Below are 18,604 nucleotides of genomic sequence, written 5' to 3'. Positions count from 1 at the left end.
AATAATAATAATAATAATAATAATAATAATAATAATAATAATAATAATAAAGTATTTCTCCAAAAATTTTTGTTTAGTAATGAGAGGAAATGATAAAAGTTCTATAGTTGCAGTTTTAACAATTAATTTCATACTGGAGATTCTTGTCTTTTAAATCCTACGTAGTATATTTGATTATCCTGATTATTAAAATGTTTAATAGATAATCTGCATAGCATTAAGCATAATATACAGTGAAGTCAAATGGCTACCTTCAGATACGTACAGCTGTGTACACTGGAATTCTTACATTAAAGAGATGCAAGTAAGAGAAAAGCCGTTCGTATAAAACTATGGGATATGATGCAATAATTTGATTACGCCAAATATCACCAAGCAGCAGTAATTATGGACATTTGTTCCCATGGGTACATTCCCTACCATTTCTACTTTCTGAAGTTCTGTACAGCTAAATATTAGAGAGCAGGGTTGAAATGAATACCTTCAGTCCTATTTAAAGGTACAAAAATTAAAATTTGAAGGATGCACTGAATACAATAGCTATATTATTCTGTGAAACAGAAGTTGTGGGGGCAGAGGCAGGGGAGAGACATGATATCTGCCTTCAGATATTTGAAGGGGCTATGTTAAGGCAGAGGAATATGGCTTTATATAGTTAAGAATACAGAACTGTTCACAAGTTAGAAGTCAGATGTGGAAAAATAAAGGTAAGAACAATCCACAAATTTTCAACTGTTCATATATTTTAAAACCTTCCCTGTTGGGGAGTATACTGTCACTGCTAAGTGTTGGAGAATAGACTGAGCTTTCTCCCAGCTCTGCAGTAGGCAGGAGGGTGGGCTTGGCTGTGACCCCTGAGGGTGCTTTTACAGAGAGGCCTTTATAGGAGGCTCAACTAGACTTTGACTTCTAAGAGTCCTACACTAAGAATTAGTGACTTTTTACTTTGGTAGTATGGATCTAACTCAGGTTTTGACCAGTAGGGTAAAGAGGGACTTTGGGGCTGGACATGGTGGCTCACATCTGTAATCCCAGCACTTTGGGAGGCTAAGGCAGGCAGATCACCTGAGGTCAGGAGTTCAAGACCAGCCTGGCCAACATGGTGAAACCCCATCTCTACTACAAGTATAAAAATTAGCTGGGTGTGGTGGCAGGCGCCTGTAATCCCAGCTAATCCCAGCTACTGAGGAAGCTGAGGCAGGAAAATTGCTTGAACCCAGGAGGCTTAGGTTGCAGTGAGCTGAGATCACGCCACTGTACTCCAGCCTGGGCAACAAGAGTGAGACTCCATCTCTAAATAAATAAATAAATAAATAAAATGAGACTCCATTTCTAAATAAATAAATAAATAAAAGGAGGGACTTTGAAAAAAGACCTATTTAAATTTGATAACTCTGGCAGAGATATGTTGGATGAATTAGAGGAAAAGGTGATAAAGACATTGGCTGGAGTAAAAGCATTGCAAGGAAAAAGGAAGTAATGTTACTGTAAAACAGGTGGCTTGGTTGGTCACTTGGTGGGTATCAACTTAATTATCATAACCAAGGAAGATTAAATGAAAGAGATTTTATTACTTTTAACAAGTAAGTAGAATACCATGGATAGTTCCCAAAGCAGTGTCTCCCTGAGCTGGAGGCTGTGTCAGGTTTTATAAGCATAGGGTAATGAGGCATGATCTGATTGGATCTTGCAGTGAGGTGGTGCTAGGAGGCATTATCGGACTGGATGCCAGAGCTCAATCTGATTGGATACTGGATCCTGTCATTCAGTGTATATTAGTTTGTTTTTCATTGTTATAATGAAAACCTGAGATTGGGTAATTTATAAAGAAAAGAGGCTTACTTGGCTCACAGTTCTGCAAGCATGGCACCAGCATCTGCTTGGTTTGTGGTGAGATCTCAGGAAACTTTTACTCATGACAGAAGGCAAGGGGAAGCAGGTGTGTCACATGGCAAGAGAGTGAGCAGAGGAGAAGGAGGGGGTGCTAGACTCTTTTTAACAACCAGATCTCGTGTAAACTTATTATCAGCCATTTCCTCTTAAAGGGCACTAAGCCATTCATGGGACTCTCTCATTAGACCCCAGTCTCAATATTGGGGTCATATTTTAACATGAGATTTGGAGGGGACAAACATCCAAACTTTATCATCGTGTCTGCTGCTTAATTCAGTTCCTGCTTCTCAGCTGAGCATTTAGATTCCTCCTGTGGTTGCACCATTTGTTCATCTGAGCATGGTCAGGCTATGTGACCTGAGGGTCCATGGCAACTGAGAAACAATTCATAACATTATTACATAAAAGTTGAACCAGATTGGTCTGGTGCAGCTACAATATGTGTAAGAAACTTTCAAATGAAGAATAAAGTTTATGTCTTGTTAGGATTTGTTACTTGAAAAAAACCTGGTTCCTTTGCCTGGCAAGAACAAACAACTCTTCACCAGAATGCAGGTTTTGGCTGGCCCAGTCACTCATGCCTATAATCCTAGCACTTTGAGAGAATCACTTGAGCCCAGGAGTTCGAGATCAGCCTGGGCAACATGGGGAAACTTTGTACAAACTTAAAAATTAGCTGGGCATGGTGGCACATGCCTGTAGTCCCAGCTACTCAGGAGGCTGAGGTGGGAGAATCACTTGAGCCCAGGAGGTCCAGGCTGCAGTGAGCGGAGATCACACCACTGCACTCCAGCTTGGGCAACAGAGTGAGTTCTCTACCTCAAAAAAAAAAAAAATATATATATATAGGTTTTGATCAATGGGAGTTTTATTACTAGGCACAAGTAAAGAGAGCTCTGGGAGTGTTCTGTAGCCGAGTGTCTTCCTGAGGGAAAGCAACAGGAGGGTTTTATGGGGAGGTGGACGGGGAGAGAGTGTGTCATCGCATGTAGAGGAGGGGTCCCAGTGGTACAGATACAGTGAATCATTATGTCAGCACGTGGGTTTCAAGTTATAGTAATGAAGCTATAGTTCCTCCCATGGTGGAGACTTTAGCATGGTAATGAGGAAAGTTTACTTGGGTTCATTTATAATTTGTCAGAGTTTGTCCAGAGCTGGTTCCAGCTGACTAGGTGACCACATTCCATACAAAGTGTGGGAAAGAGCAGGCTGCAAGGCAGGAGGCTGTAAAACAAGCTGATTGTTCAAGTTGATTAAATTCCTGTAGCATCTGGAAACCCTCCTCATCTGCTTATAGGAAGTGGAGGTGAAGGAAGTAAGGGAGTTCAGACAACTTAAACCCAAGACAGCTTTATTTGGAGAGTTTAGCATGAAGCACTTTAGAAATGAGTTTAGGGTAAATAATCATTATAAATCCCATTAATTGATAACAAAGTATTAACTATGCTTAGAAGAAGTAGGGATATAAATGGACAGTTTTTGCAGGCTACTGGGAAACTTTCTGAATCTACTCATTCTTTTTTCCCTTTTTATCAAAGCTCAATGTAAAACAATGTTTTAAAAATATAGAAAATAAAATTTTGGTGACTTTTCTCCAGTGATAACCTTGGTTGATATTAAAATACCGCTGTGTTTTAATTCAGTATTTAACACTGTATAGTCAGCATTTTTCTGAGCCTGTTCTTCAACACTGTGATCATTAATAACTATATGGTATTCTGTTTTATTACTACATCACAGTTTAGTTAACAGTTCTTACTGTTGAACATTTAGGTTATGCTTTTGTTATTTCCTGTTATAAATTGTGTGACCACAAATATCTTTGTTCATACATCTTTGTGCACATAGCTAATTATTTCCTCAAGAAAAATTTCTAAAAGTAGAATTACTAGATCCAAAGGTGTGCTCTTTTTGAAGATTCTTAATGCATGTTGCCAAATTATTCTCTAATCAAGATTTTTTTTCTATTGACCTTTTATTAGTTTTTTTTAAGAATACATTTTTTTTAAAAAAACCTCCAACCTGAAGAAGAGTTGCAAGATTAATAACAAAGAAACTTTTTGTCTGGTGGATCATAAATTGCTTAGTATGCCATTACTCCTAAACACCTGACTTTGCATTTTCTACAAAGAAGTACATCCTCCTACATAACCACTATACAACCAGTAAAATTATCTAATTCTTAGCCTTCATTCAAGATTGTCCCAGGTTTGAATATTGTCATTTGTAACAAAAGGAATCACATTTCGTTTTTATGTCTCTTTAGCTTCCTTCAGTCTGGAACAGTTCCTCTTTCTTTAATACCTGACACATTTATATTATAGGTCAGTTATTTTGTGGAATGCTCTGCAGTTTGGATTCTAGCTCAGTTTTAGTATTTAGGGAAGACTCATTATGAAATAAATTTTTCCCAACTCTCCTTGATTTAACTTGAATGCACATGCAAATAATGAAAAACCCACAGTAACTATTAGTCACCAAATGAAGAATTTAGAAATAATATTAATTGAACAAAACTCTTATAGATTGAATATAAATGTCATACATAAGTAGACTTTATTCCCTCATTTCAAAGAGTAATATACAATTTTAAGTGTTCAGTTTTCAGACATATTCACAAACGAGAAAGATGAGTTGAACCCAGCTATTGATTTTCTTCTCTTTTATAGCTATTATCTTCCTAAAAAGTTCACCCAGTGTAATGTTGAAGAGTATCATGACTTCCTGAATAGTGGAGGTGGTGCCTGCCTTTTCAACAAACCTTCTAAGGTAATAAGTGTGGCTAATAAGGTTTATAATATTAATTATCAACCTTTATAAAATATTTTATAAATACACATTTTCAACTATTGAATCTTAGAGAGCTTTTCAACTTGCCGTATATGTACATATTCTAGATATGCTATATATCTGAATATTCAAAGTCAGCTTTAATGTTGGGCATTTTGGGCTATTCTGATGGGAATAGAAAGCAGGTAGAAATAACAGTGTTTGTTTTCTGAAAAATTTCCACTTTCTTTTTATATAGCCAAGTGATGATTCAGGGTTAGTTTACAAAAATGGTTTTATTACTTTTCTTTTTTATTTTCTTGATGCTTATTTTTTTTTTTTTTTTGGTTAGCTAATCACAACTCATACAGGTAGAATGTGGGGGCATATCCACCCTCATTACTCCCTACCACTGCTTTTCTGAATGAGCAGTATGTTAAAATTACAAGTATTTCTCAATATGAAAAGCAAGTCTTTTTAAAGCAGAAATGAAGACGGTCTTGGACTTTGTCACAGGCTTTTACAACTTGCAGTGCATCCTCTGGTTACTGACTAGAAAGAAGGTCTTCCTTCTGCATTTTGAAGACTTTGCACGTTAAAAAAAAATGCTTTGTCCTTGTGAATTATGTGAACTGTGAAATGCTTCTGTGCACCACAGGGATATGCACCATTGCCTTTGAAATCAATTTAATTTACCTGGTTTAATTTTCTGTTCACTACAATGAAATTTAGAAATTTCACTGAATTGAATTGAAAAGCGAATCGACAATTTTAAGGCTCTTCAAAAGATTGGAAAGAATATTTGAACTGTGTCACTGCTGCCGTAAATACTAAACAGTTCAAGTCTTTTTACCAAAATAATTGATTATTGTAAACCCAGAGTAAGAGAGTAAGTGGGGTTTTCATTTGGATAAGTTTCCATTTTGACTGTTTTTTATTTGTTATGATCTGTTTTAACCAAAAATGAAATATAGACAAAAGTTGACTCATTTGTAGAAGAGAGAATATTTAAAATCAAGTGGGTTTTGTTGTTGTATATATTCTTTATTTTGTTTTTTTTTTTCCTCTAGTTAGTTATGAAAGTATATGTGTGCATGTTTATGTCCATCTGTTTACTGGTGTGTGTACATTTTCATTTTATGATATGTAGACTTTGATTAGCTTTTGAATTAATATTATGTATCTGGCATATAACAGTTATTTACTAATTTTACCTATCACTATAGGATACATTATATTCAAAAGAGAACAAAATGGATGAAGAGCTAAACAATAAAACAGACCTAAAACATACACTTGGACAGGTCAAAATTTGCTTCAATCTCTGGGGAAAATTTAATTTTAGTTTACTGCAAAACTATCTTAATAGGAGGAGGTGTATTTTATATTAAGTAGATCAGTGGATATACTAATTTTTTGATGCTTTTCTCATTGTCTATGAAATAGTTTCCTGCATCAGAAGGAGATATAGTAATAAAGCATTTTTCACAGATGGCTAAACTTAATCCTCAAAAATTTTCTGATGTAAATGGACAACTATTATTATTGTTATTATTATTATTCCTGTTCTAGATATTAAGGTCTCTGAGATGTTAAGTAATTTACCCAAGATAAGTACTTGAGCCAAGATTTTCATCTAGACATCTGACTCCAAATCCCCTGCTTCTGGTTTCAAATGAATTTTCAGGAGAGAGTCTGGCTTGATTTTAGTGAATGTTTAGATCATCTTTAATTTTGATGACATTTACCAGAACCTATGTGGTATGTACGTTATATATATAAATATATAGGTAAACTATATACTATGTATATTAAATATGAAAAGGAAACAGAAGTAGACACTTCTGTTCTAAAGTTCCAAGTTCTGAGCTCATGCTTTCTAGTTTAGGAAAATAAAACTATATTTTAGAATGACTGGCAGGTCAGTTGTATTTGGGTATGGCACTTATGGTCTCTCAAAGTCTTTGATGTTGATTTTTCTATATTTTAGTTCACTTTTTGGTTTTCCTTACAGCTTCTTGATCCTCCTGAGTGTGGCAATGGCTTCATTGAAACTGGAGAGGAGTGTGACTGTGGAACCCCGGCCGTAAGTCTCTGGTTGTTTTGATTATATTTTCAAGGTAATTGAGGGTCATTCCAGGTCCACACACTGAGACGTATGGAACAAGTGTCATGTCTGGAAATTTTATAGGATTTGTGGAAGAAAAATTATTGTGAGTTTGTACATTTATTTTAGAAAATATCCTGTTACTTTCAGGAAAGTGACACCATTTTCTGATGTTTTGAAAATGTTTATATTCCTTAGGAATGTGCCCTTGAAGGAGCAGAGTGTTGTAAGAAATGCACCTTGACTCAAGACTCTCAATGCAGTGACGGTCTTTGCTGTAAAAAGTGCAAGGTAAATAAATGTTAATGATCATTTGACAGAAAAAAAAGAACATACTTGATTAAATCGTTAAGGCTCGGTACATATAATCTAATAACAAAAATAGTATCTTATACATATTAAATGACTAAGCGCCAGGTGCTTTACAGGATCCTCACAAAGTCTTGTGTGGTGTAGTTGCTTGTTATTATTCCCATCTAACAGATGAGAATACTAAGGATTGTAGTGGTTAAGTAGTTTGCCCAAGGTCTTACACCAAGTAAGTTGGGGAACTAGGGTCTGAGCCCTGTTAATCTTCAGAGGCTGTCCTTTCCATACTTCCTGTGGAGCATGCACATTAAATGAAACCAGGTGTTACTAATGTTTAAATGATGTTTGCCTTTCTTGGTAAAGCCAAGGAGACTTTCAGTAGATCTTTTCTTGTTGCTCAGCTTGGTGTATCTCTTACATTAGCTGCTGAGGAAGCAAGGGAGTACTTTGAGATGTGATTATACCATGCATATATTATTGGTCCTGAACGTTTAGAATGCATTTTCACACACTTTATGTTTTTATCCTCCCAGCAGCATCCTCATACCTATCTCCAAATATTTAAGCCTTTACATCAAGACTAACAATTGAGGCTTACTTCCCCTGAAGAAATCTAATTCTTGTTTTCTCATATAAAATCTGGTATAATAGTCTACATTATTTCTGTCTCTCACTTTCCTCTGTACATTTCATGGAGCAGAGCCGGGCACTTAGACAGTAATTGGTATACATTCTCAGTAAATATTTGTTGAGTGAATGAATAAATATGCACAGGACTCTCTTAGTGATAATTTACTGATTAACTTTAATGAGTTAAAGGAGGATGGGATATGAAACTATATAGTGAGTATCTATTGTGTGCCAGAGATTATGCTAAGGACTTCAGTATCATCTTATATCTGAATTTCTCAACTCTGGCACTGTTGATATTTTTGGCTGGATAATCCTTTGTTGTAAGGGTATGTCTTGTGCATTGTAGAATATTTAGCAGTATCTCTGCATTCCACCCATTAGGTGCCAGCAGCACCCCTCCTAGGTGGGACAGCCAAAAGTGTCTCCAGACACTGCCAAATGTTCCCTTGCAGGTAAAATCACCCCTGGTTGAGACCACTCTCTGAGATAATGCTCACAAGCACACTTTTGGGATAGGCATTATTGTCTTGATTTTTGTAATTAAATAATCTGAGTCTCAAGGAAGTTAAATAACCTCTACACAGGCTCACTCAGCCAGTAAGGAATAAATGTACAGTTAAACCCCAGATCTGCTCTTAGCAGTTTGTTGTTTCCACTCTACCACTGTGTCTCCTGGCAGCTTTTTAAGACAAGCAGACACTGGCAGAGATCTCCGAAAGCACTCTGTAAAAAAGAAGATTAAACCAAATGTGAAAGACATTCTTTGATTTTGGCTACCACCCCTGTTTATTCTGTCAACTTTTTCCACTGCCGTAACAAGAGATCCTGAATCATTTATCTTAATCCTCAGTGTTTTACATCGGCCCATCTATAAAATGTGTTTAATTACACTGTTTCCCTTTGATTTATACAACTAGGCTCCCTGTGATATAATTATTTCTAGGAACAAGTAGAAAAATAATACAATTAAAATACATACAATAAAATGACATGATTGCTATCCCTCAAAGTAAGTTATAGCTGTATCAGTCAAGAGTCAAGTGAGATCTTCTTTGCCACTTTCTTTACCATCCTCCCCAACTCTCACCTGACACTCTGGACTCCTAGGGCAGCCAGAGGCAGGACAGTGAATGGAGGGGGGGAGAATAGAAGAAAAAGACGTGTATCTCTATTTTTTTCTACAGGTATTTACAATAGTGTATCTATAAGCCAGCATTGGCATAGTTTTTCTATAAAGAGCCAGATAGTAAGTAGTTTAGGCTTTGTGGTCATAAAGTTTTTGTTGCAGCTCAGCTTTGCCTTTAAAAGCAGCCACTGAAGATACAGAAACAAATGGGCATAACTGTGTTCCAATAAAATTTTATTTATAAAGATAGGCAGTCAGTGAAGTCTGACCCATGGCCCACAGTTTGCAGACCACTGCTGTTAAAGAGTGCTTGTTTACTTGTTTATTACTGTTCTTCTCCCATTATAATACAAGTTCCAGTAGGGCAAGGATTTTGGTTGATTTATATACCGTTGTATCCTAGCACTTAGTTCAAATCCTGCCTCACTATTCTTTCTTTTAGAAGTTTCTTGGAACTTCTTGAACATTAATGCACTCGTCTAAACTACCCCAAATTTGCTTATATTTCTACCCTAGATATTCTAAAATCGTCACTTGCCTCAGTCCCAAGGAAGAAGAGAAACATGTGAAATTAAATTTTCTTATTTCTTCATTTTTAATCCACATTAAGATGCAAGTTCTTTATGAGCAGGGTTCTTGTATTTTGTTCTCCATTGAGTTCCCAGTAGTTAGAACAGTGCTTGGCATGTTATTAAATATTTGATGAATGGATGAGTGAATACATATTTTGTTTGGATCTAAAAAAAATACTTGTTGAAATCCAGATCGGGGTTTATAGTGGGCAGTGCATGTTCTAGGAACAGCAGGAGACTCAAATGCCTGTAGGGTTCTGAGCAGCTAGAGAAGATAAAGCTTATCTAGAAAGTGGAGAAAGCAGAATAACATGTGCCTTTGGGTGAGCAGAGACAAAGCATGTAAGGATCCAGCCCTGAATGCTAACATTTTTGAGAGGTAAAAAGAGAAGGATTGAGAAGGGAAGGGGAAGTACTTTAACTATATATCTCAGGTCTGTTTTGTTTTAATGAGTACTCCTGCAATTCACATTTTTAATCTAATGAAGTTAAACATTTGTGTAATTCTCACACTTGCAAGAAGTATTTGAGATGATGGAAAACAGAAAAACAAAAATGCCTATACAAAGACGTAAATAATAGAAACACTAGAAAATAATAAAAGACCAAGATCTAAATCCATGTAAAAATGAGGCAGGTGAGAAGAAGGGTAGAAGAAACATGGGAGGAAATAGCTTTGTCAGAAAATCTAAGTTTTGTGGTCCAACCCAAAATGTAATTTTTAAATTCTTGGTAGATAAGGCAAAAAAGGATAATGTGATTAAAGTGTCAGTGAGAATGAAGAGTAAAGGGTAAATTCAAAAGCTATTTGTACAGAAAAATTACTAGAACCTGGACTAACTGGTCTGTCTTGTGGAATTTAGATAAAGCTTATGTGTAATGACCATGGAAATTACATCATACACAAGAAACCGTTTCTTAAAACTTCAAAATTTTTTCAGTAACCATGGTTTTGACAGATTACCATCTTACAGTAGTTTAAGGTATTTCTAGCAAAACAATTTTCACTTTGTTTTTTTCAGATGATATTGTAAGATTTTTTTTTTTTCCTCCCTACAGTTTCACACATTGATTTTTGTTCATTTTAGTTTCAGCCTATGGGCACTGTGTGCCGGGAAGCAGTAAATGATTGTGATATTCGTGAAACATGCTCAGGAAATTCAAGCCAGGTAATTTACAAAATAACTGCTCTAAACCTTATGGGAAAAAGTGGGGGTATCTTTAGTGCACTGACCCTCAAAGAGAAGTGTAAATGAACAAGTTGCTCATGTCTCTTTCACATCATTTCTCTATTTTTTTTTTTTTAGGAATTTAAGTTTCAGTGATTGAAGCTTGAGCAGATGTTGAACATAATTTTGTCTTAATGTTGAACTAACCTCAGACTGCATGCATGCCTTAACTATTTTGTTTTTGTATTAAGTAGGTAGTACAAGGCATTTTCTTTTTGTCTACTTAGTAAAGGAAGAAACAAAAAAACTCTTTCTCTTCAGCTGATTGAACAAGAAGTCAGTGGAGGCAGGGACTCGCAAGCATACTGGATTCTTAGAGAGGACTCTTTTCTTTCTCTTGACTCTTACCTACTACAGCTTTTATCGCCTCAGCCATTAATAGCTGCTCTTGAGTTTTATAGCACTTAGTTATAGACAGACAAGCTAGAGAAATTAAATAAACTTTGGTGGGGGTTCACAGATTTCAAAATGGTCAGTGTACATACAGACTGTCCTCACTTTGAAGGGTAGTGCCAAACCATAAAAATGACCATGCAAGCTGAGACCATGCAAAGTCATTTTAATAATCAAAGGAAAATATTTCAGTTGTTTTACAGCCTTCAAAAAATGCTGTCAGATTATTAAAAACTCTCTTACTGCTGGTTTTAAATGGATAGGAAGGTGAAATAATAATATTTATTTAGCATACTGTACATTAAAAGAGAAACATTGAGAATTAAAGGATTTTATTTCTTTGTAAAAACCTTAGGAGTAGTTTGAATAGAGCTTGCCTTCTTATAAGCTTTATGATATAGAGTGAGCATATTTTCTATGCCTTGTTGAACTGTCACACTCTTTTCTAAGTTTGAATCAGCTTTCAACATTTTATTCTTTGTGCTTTCAAAGTCATGAGATACCCCTGAGAGATGTGAAGATGTGAATGTGAAGTTTCTTGCTGGCATTACGCCCTCTGGGACATCATCACCTATATGTCATAATCACCTTATTCACCCATGTCATTAAGTCCTCCTTCAGCAAGTTCCTCTGGTTGCATGTCTAGAGGTTTTTGGACAGCAGTATTGACATTCCCACAGTCAGCAATTTTTTTCTATAACTCCATTTAAAAGTTCAATTTGCATTTTACTTCTGGTGTCATCACTTTTCTTTGCCGCACTTCCATCTCTGTTGGCCAGTTTCCTCTCTTGATACTCTGTTTTTGCAAAATGGCACATGATATCACCAGAAGACAAAGAGGCAACATAATTGCACACTTTGCTCTCTGTTTATACTCATTCAATAATGCCTTATAATTTTTCATAATTGCTGCAAGGAAAAAAGTAGGATTATAAAGTATGTCCTTTTCTGACATTCTTAAAGCGGACTTCAGCTTGAAAGTCATTATTTTCAGTGTAAGCATTATGTTTCTTCTCATGGCAAAAGAAAGGAAACTGTAGTTATTGCTTCATCTATGCAGACTTACTCCTTATGTTTGTTTTGTTCCCTTAGCTTTCTTGCTCTGAAAAATAGTATATCTGTATGAATCAAGATGCTTTTAAATGTATCATCAGTTGAGTCTATTGTAGTCAGTTCTTTTTATTTGCTGCTATGTAATTAACTGTTTTTGCCTCTGGTAGATTCATGTTTTCAGGGTCAAGTGTAGCCATTGTTTTTCCTCTTGCTTTCTCTTTAATTTTTTAAATTTATTTTTTACCAAATACTCAGACTTCAAGGACATCCACTTGCTTTCTCTTGACCTCCTTTACATTTTGTTTTATAGATGGTATAAGGGACTAGCCATATTAATAAATATGTTTTTAAAAATGAAAACATTAAAGGGTTTAGCTCAGCCTTATATTTTGCACCACATTTCGTTCATAGTTGTTCTGTTTTTCCTAGTGTGCCCCTAATATTCATAAAATGGATGGATATTCATGTGATGGTGTTCAGGTAGGTCACTTCATTTTTACCCATATTTTTCACATGTACCAGCGTAGAAGGAATACTGAAATCTTATCAAAATAGGAAGATCAATTTAAATGTTTATAATCAGTTCTGAAGCTAAAAGGCCTTTCTACTATTCATCTATTATTTTTCCCAATCATAGTTTCTTTTTCAGTTATCTGACATAAGCAGATATTGCATCGCTAATGGGTATTCGCTTTTCTGTTTTAGGGAACTTGCTTTGGAGGAAGATGCAAAACCAGGGATAGACAATGCAAATACATCTGGGGGCAAAGTAAGTAAATAGTGGGGCTGGATCATTGTTAAAGCATGATATCACGCAGACTTCTCAAGGACATGTGTGCTGGAAGTAAATTTTTGACCACTTTATGACTGGGGGATTCTCAAACCTACCACAGGTCTTAGCAGGGGCATGTTTCTGGAAATTAGAGTAAGGCACCCCTTTGAGAAGACAGCCCCACACATCTTGCTAGTTGGCAGTGCCTGTGGATGAGACAGAAAGTGCCTTTGCTGCCAGGCAGATGAAGCCCATGCCAGGGTGCACAGCTTAGAGATTAGAGCAAACCTGGATTTCAGCTCCATGTATACTCTTTTCAGCTGAGTGCCCTGAAGCTAAAGCTTACACAACCATGTGGGATGGACATGGACCCTGGACAGGACGTCCTTAACTTAGAACAGCAGCATTTTATCTAGAGTCATTTTTTTCCTCCCTGGATGTTTTTCTTAAACTCCAGTTGGCTTTCCTACTTAGAGATGAATTTCTGCTGAAGTGGCTTTGCTGTATCAGAAAGAAATGTTAATGTTTTAGCCTTTAAAGTCTGTCAGATTTTCAAAGGAAAATATGTAACATTTAGATTTAAATTATACTCTATTTAAATGTTTATTTAAATGTTGAGTAATGTATTGTTTTCTAGAAGTCCTACTAGCTCAAACTTTTGGAAGCAGTTTTGGTTTTAAACTCTTTCAGGAGACAATTTGTAGTAGAAAAAAGGCTATAAAAATGATGATAATTTTTAATTGTTGTAAGTAAGTGCCACAATCCTTTTAGGAGGGGAAGTGTATGCTCTCTTTAAGCAATTGGAAACATTGGTATGGGAAACCATTTAGTCATGCAGGTTTGTACTCTGGAAAAAGATATCATTTTTGTTTTATCCACTTGAGCAAAAATAGTAGCTGACAACAAGAAGTAGGAAAAGAAACTACCAACATAACTAGTTGTTTTTTTAAAAAAATATACCAACAGTTATCCTTTGATTAGTTTGCATTTCGTCCTAATTCTTAGATAATTCTATCAACCATCACTGGTTTTAGAAAAGATAAAAGCCTGAAAAAGATACTGATGTACCTCAAAATGTTATTTGACTTCCATAGATTTAACATGAATTCAAGCTTGTCTTAAAGTGAAGTAAAATTGCTTTTGATAGCTGCTAAGAAGTGGTGAGCAAGGTAGAAATTGTACCACTGTTTCTTCCTTTTTTTTTTTTCTTTTGAGACGGAGTCTCGCTCTATCGCCAGGGCTGGAGTGCAGTGGCCGGATCTCAGCTCACTGCAAGCTCCGCCTCCCGGGTTCCCGCCATTCTCCTGCCTCAGCCTCCAGAGTAGCTGGGACTACAGGCGCCCGCCACCTCGCCCGGCTAGATTTTTGTATTTTTTTGGTAGAGACGGGGTTTCACCGTGTTAGCCAGGATGGTCTCCATCTCCTGACCTCGTGATCCGCCCGTCTCAGCCTCCCAAAGTGCTGGGATTACAGGCTTGAGCCACCGCGCCCGGCCGTACCACTCTTTCTTGAATTTAATTATAGGATATAACTATTTTAATAAACTTGTCTTTATGATTAATAAAATATGCTGAATGAGAAATTCATGTATTATATTTAGCACTGAGATTAAAGAATGGAGTATATATTCAAGGAACTATTTGTTATTGCCTTCCCTAATTATTGGCCAAATTCTTTTTTTGTTGTTGTTTGAGATGGAGTCTTGCTCTGTTCCCAGGCTGGAGTGCAGTGGCCTGATCTCAGCTCTCTGCACCCTCTGCTTCCTGGGTTCAAGCGATTTCCCTGCCTCAGCCTCCCAAGTAGCTGGGACTACAGGCGCATGCCACCACACCAGGCTAATTTTTTTGTATTTTAGTAGAGACAGAGTTTCACTATGTTGGCCAGGATGGTCTCGATCTTCCCACCTCATGATCTGCCCGAATTATTAGCCAAATTCTAAGGAGTGTTGATTTTTGTAGCCTACAGCCTGAGTCCCAACAGAGATCTAAATATATTTGCTTTCTAAATTTCAAACGAGCTTTAATGAAAACCTGAGTCATGGATATATATGATCCATGGTAAAATTGTGAACCATTGGTAACATTTTTGGAATTGATAACACTGTAGTCATGAAAAGTCCTTATATTACAGTTTTTCTTTTCTGCAAAGATTTTGAGCAGCCAAATGTTACTTCCATCACTGATAGAAAATTTTTTTCTGCCTTAGAGGTGACAGCATCAGACAAATATTGCTATGAGAAACTGAATATCGAAGGGACGGAGAAGGGTAACTGTGGGAAAGACAAAGATACATGGATACAGTGCAACAAACGGTGAGGTGGAGAAGTCAGCCCAGAATTCATCCCCTGGTCAATTACAAGTGTACTTTTTTGAGTGAATGGGAAATTTCTGTTTTCTGCATCACACAAAGTGTGCTCTTGCCTGCTTAACCTCATCTCTTCTCAGTGTTCCAGCATCACCTATGCAGAGGGCTTCCAAATCTTGACGTGTGTTCTCACCTCTTTCCTAAGGCTAGGTCATACTTGCAGCCACCTCAGGATTTTCTTACCTAGAAGACACCGTTTAGCATCTCAAAAGCAACAGAACTTAAAGCCACAAGAATATGCACTGAGTGCTATTGAATTGAATTAACTGGCTCTGACTTTCCCAAACCACCCCCTTTTTGCCAAAGGTCTCAATATTTCACTGTCCTTCTGTCTAGAAGGCTTAAAGTGATCCTTCCTTCTACACATTGTCCAAATGCCAAATTACATTCATTCTTCCCTTTGCTTTGCCACCATTTGTCTTTAATTCATGTATTCACTTACATTCCTATTGCCATTACCTGAACTAAGACCTATATTGATCCTTCAACTATTACAAAATTCTTTTAACAGTTTTCTGTGCCAGCATTCCCTAGTGTACTGTTGTCAGAATAATCTTTTGGATCTTTTTTACTGTCAATTATTTGTTGAAAGTTCACTGGTTCCACATGACTAATTAATAGTGAGAACAGTACCCAGCACTGATTGAGTGAACACTGTGTGCTAAGCACTGTATCACACTTTACATAAGCTATGCCATTTAATCTTTATGGCAGTCCTACCATTTTATGGAGGAGGAAACTGAGACACAGTTAATTTGCCCAAAGGCATGTATTTGGGATGTAATAATAAGCAGAATGAGAATTTGGAGAATATGATTTCAGAACTCTCTCTTCACCACTTTGCTGAATGTCATAGTCTTGTTAACAAATTAAATGGAACCTTAGCTTGGCACTGTACCTATTCCACAATTGTCCCCAACCTACACTTTTTGTGATTTCATTTATATTCTTCCAAATCTAGCAAACCTTACCATTCCTAATATGTCCCTACCTCCATGCCTATATTTATCCTCTATAATCCTCCAGAAGCACCCTTTAACTCATACCATCGTCAGCCAAAAATATATCTATTCTTCAAAGCCCAGCTTGCAAAACACTTTCTATATATAAATTTCTTTCTGATTTACTCTAGAAATAAATAATCTCTCTCTTCTTTGAACTCCCACAGTCCTTTGTACTTATTTGTCCCTGATTTTGTTTTATAAGATGTTTGTGTGTGATTTATCTTCTCATCTAGAGTATAATTTTCTTGTAAATGAAGATTATATCTAATTTTCTTTATATATTCTACATTACATAGGTTCATATACATAAATGATATTCAAAAAAGTTTTGAATATATCTTCTCTGTTGAGAAAGCATTTTTGTTTATGATAGATACAGTAAAATGATGACATAATTTTAAAAAGCATTTTTAAAGAATGATAGTACGTTCTTTTCTATGTTGGTGAAAAATATAGGTTCTAATTTTTCTTTTTTCTCCATCTGGTAAAGTCTGATATTTTTGTATATAATCTTGCTGACTTACTAATTACTCTTCACAAGATATTTTAAAAATATGTTTATTGTTATCTCTACTAATAATTAAAATGTGTTGGATATAAATAATACGTAAGATAGTATTAACAACAGTAAAGATATTTTATAAGTTAAATTAGAATCATATGTAGTAGTTGGGGAAGTAGTGAACTATATTGAAGAAAGGATAATGAGCCTTAGTAGTTGGCATTATAAACTAAATGGAGTCTATAATTTATTCTTTAATTCTAGGGCAACAGGTTGAAAAAACATCTGTATTCCAAAAGAGTGCTCATCCAAATATCATTCAGTTACCAAGTTTTAAAAAAAAATTGGCTGGGCACAGCATCTCATGCTTATAATCCCAGTGCTTTGGGAGGGTGAGGAGGGAGGTTGCTTGGGGTCAGGAATTCAAGGCCAGCCTGGGCAACATAGTGTGAGACCCTGTCTCTGTGAAAAATTTAAAAGTTAGTTGGGTCTGGTAGCATACACCTGTAGTCCCAGCTACCTGGAAGGCTGAGGCAGGAGTGTCACTTGAATCAGGAATTTGAGGCTGCAGTGAGCCATGATCACACCACTACACTCCAACTTGGACAACAGAGTAAGACCCTGACTCTACAGAAAAGAAAAAGAAGAAGAAGAAGAAATAGATTAGTATATCCAGTATTGTGTTATGGGAAAAGAGATTTCAATATAAAATAAGCCAATATGATGGATTCTTTAAATACTTGAACTAATAGACAGTAAAGAAAAAGCTAGAAAACAATTGAGATTTTGGTACATTAATAAGAGTTTCAGAGAAGACACTTTTTAGAGCAGGTGGCACACTAATTTGGACTTATTTTATTTTGCTTAGCATATGCGTAGATAATATACTTGATGAAAACCAAATGCTAAAATGAGAGGAGATTATTCTAACTATACATGGTTTGCTATATCTTTGGGAAAAGGAGTAATTGGTAATCTTTTGATACAGGGATGTCCTTTGTGGTTACCTTTTGTGTACCAATATTGGCAATATCCCAAGGCTTGGAGAACTCGATGGTGAAATCACATCTACTTTAGTTGTGCAGCAAGGAAGAACATTAAACTGCAGGTAATTATCTAACCATTCTGTAAGAACCTGAGTCATCTTATTTCTCAGGAATGCAATTTAGGATTCCTTCCATTTTCAATTAACGTACAAGTTAGTAAGTCGAAATATAATCTAGTCTATAGAGGCGATTGAGTAAATTCTAACAGAGAAGAGATAAAAAGAAGACAAAAAGTAGTTGAATGAAGAATATTATGTGATTACTAGAGTTAAGTTTAGATTGGTCAGTGAAGTCTTACAGAGTTTGGAAAATGAATGAGGACTTCTCGGTAAATCAGTGTATTAAATATATGCATCTACTTTTGCTCCCTTATGAAATCCCACAAAAAGATAACAAATGGATCTTTTTTTAGAGTTCTTATATCCACAGGGAGGCATAGAAAGAGAGAAGAGACAATCGCAACAATATTTTGTTATGTATAAAGCAAATGGATGTGTGGCACATGACTTATCAAAGCTAAGAAAGCTGAATTCCTAAGTCAGTAATGAGGAAAACTGAGAATCAATCCAAGATATACTCTTATTTCCCCACAGGCTCAGAAATTGGCAGCATCATCTACTTTAGGAAGAGGGAGGGAAGGAGTGGAGGGAAGGGGCTGAAATACAGAAAATAGATGAAAGGCTGTTTAAAAAGCAGTTAGATACTCAGATTACTTCCCCAACTCAGCTAAACTGGGGATTTCCCACCCTCCCATGGAAGATTGGAGCTTGATACTCCATAGAGAATAACAGAGGAGGTTTCTAAGCTGGAGGACAGCAAACAATATTTATAT

General features: G+C 36.1%; 1 protein-coding gene across 2 annotated transcripts in view; it reads left to right on the top strand.

Moving 5' to 3' along the window:
- Positions 1-18,604, top strand: part of ADAM22 (ADAM metallopeptidase domain 22) — a 251,094-nt gene that overhangs the window by 186,517 nt on the left and 45,973 nt on the right. For both annotated transcript variants that reach the window (XM_023226702.2, XM_023226703.2), the window contains exons 15-22: positions 4,563-4,662; positions 6,677-6,748; positions 6,968-7,060; positions 10,498-10,578; positions 12,514-12,564; positions 12,790-12,853; positions 15,062-15,167; positions 17,715-17,834. In XM_023226702.2, coding sequence (XP_023082470.1) covers positions 4,563-4,662; positions 6,677-6,748; positions 6,968-7,060; positions 10,498-10,578; positions 12,514-12,564; positions 12,790-12,853; positions 15,062-15,167; positions 17,715-17,834 — 687 coding nt within the window. The remainder of the gene's footprint in view (positions 1-4,562; positions 4,663-6,676; positions 6,749-6,967; positions 7,061-10,497; positions 10,579-12,513; positions 12,565-12,789; positions 12,854-15,061; positions 15,168-17,714; positions 17,835-18,604) is intronic.

The sequence above is a fragment of the Piliocolobus tephrosceles genome, chromosome 8 (assembly GCF_002776525.5).
Source record: "Piliocolobus tephrosceles isolate RC106 chromosome 8, ASM277652v3, whole genome shotgun sequence".
Taxonomy (NCBI): domain Eukaryota; kingdom Metazoa; phylum Chordata; class Mammalia; order Primates; family Cercopithecidae; genus Piliocolobus; species Piliocolobus tephrosceles.
The sequence above is the reverse complement of the archived record's forward strand: the minus strand, read 5'-3'. Positions and strand labels throughout refer to the sequence as shown.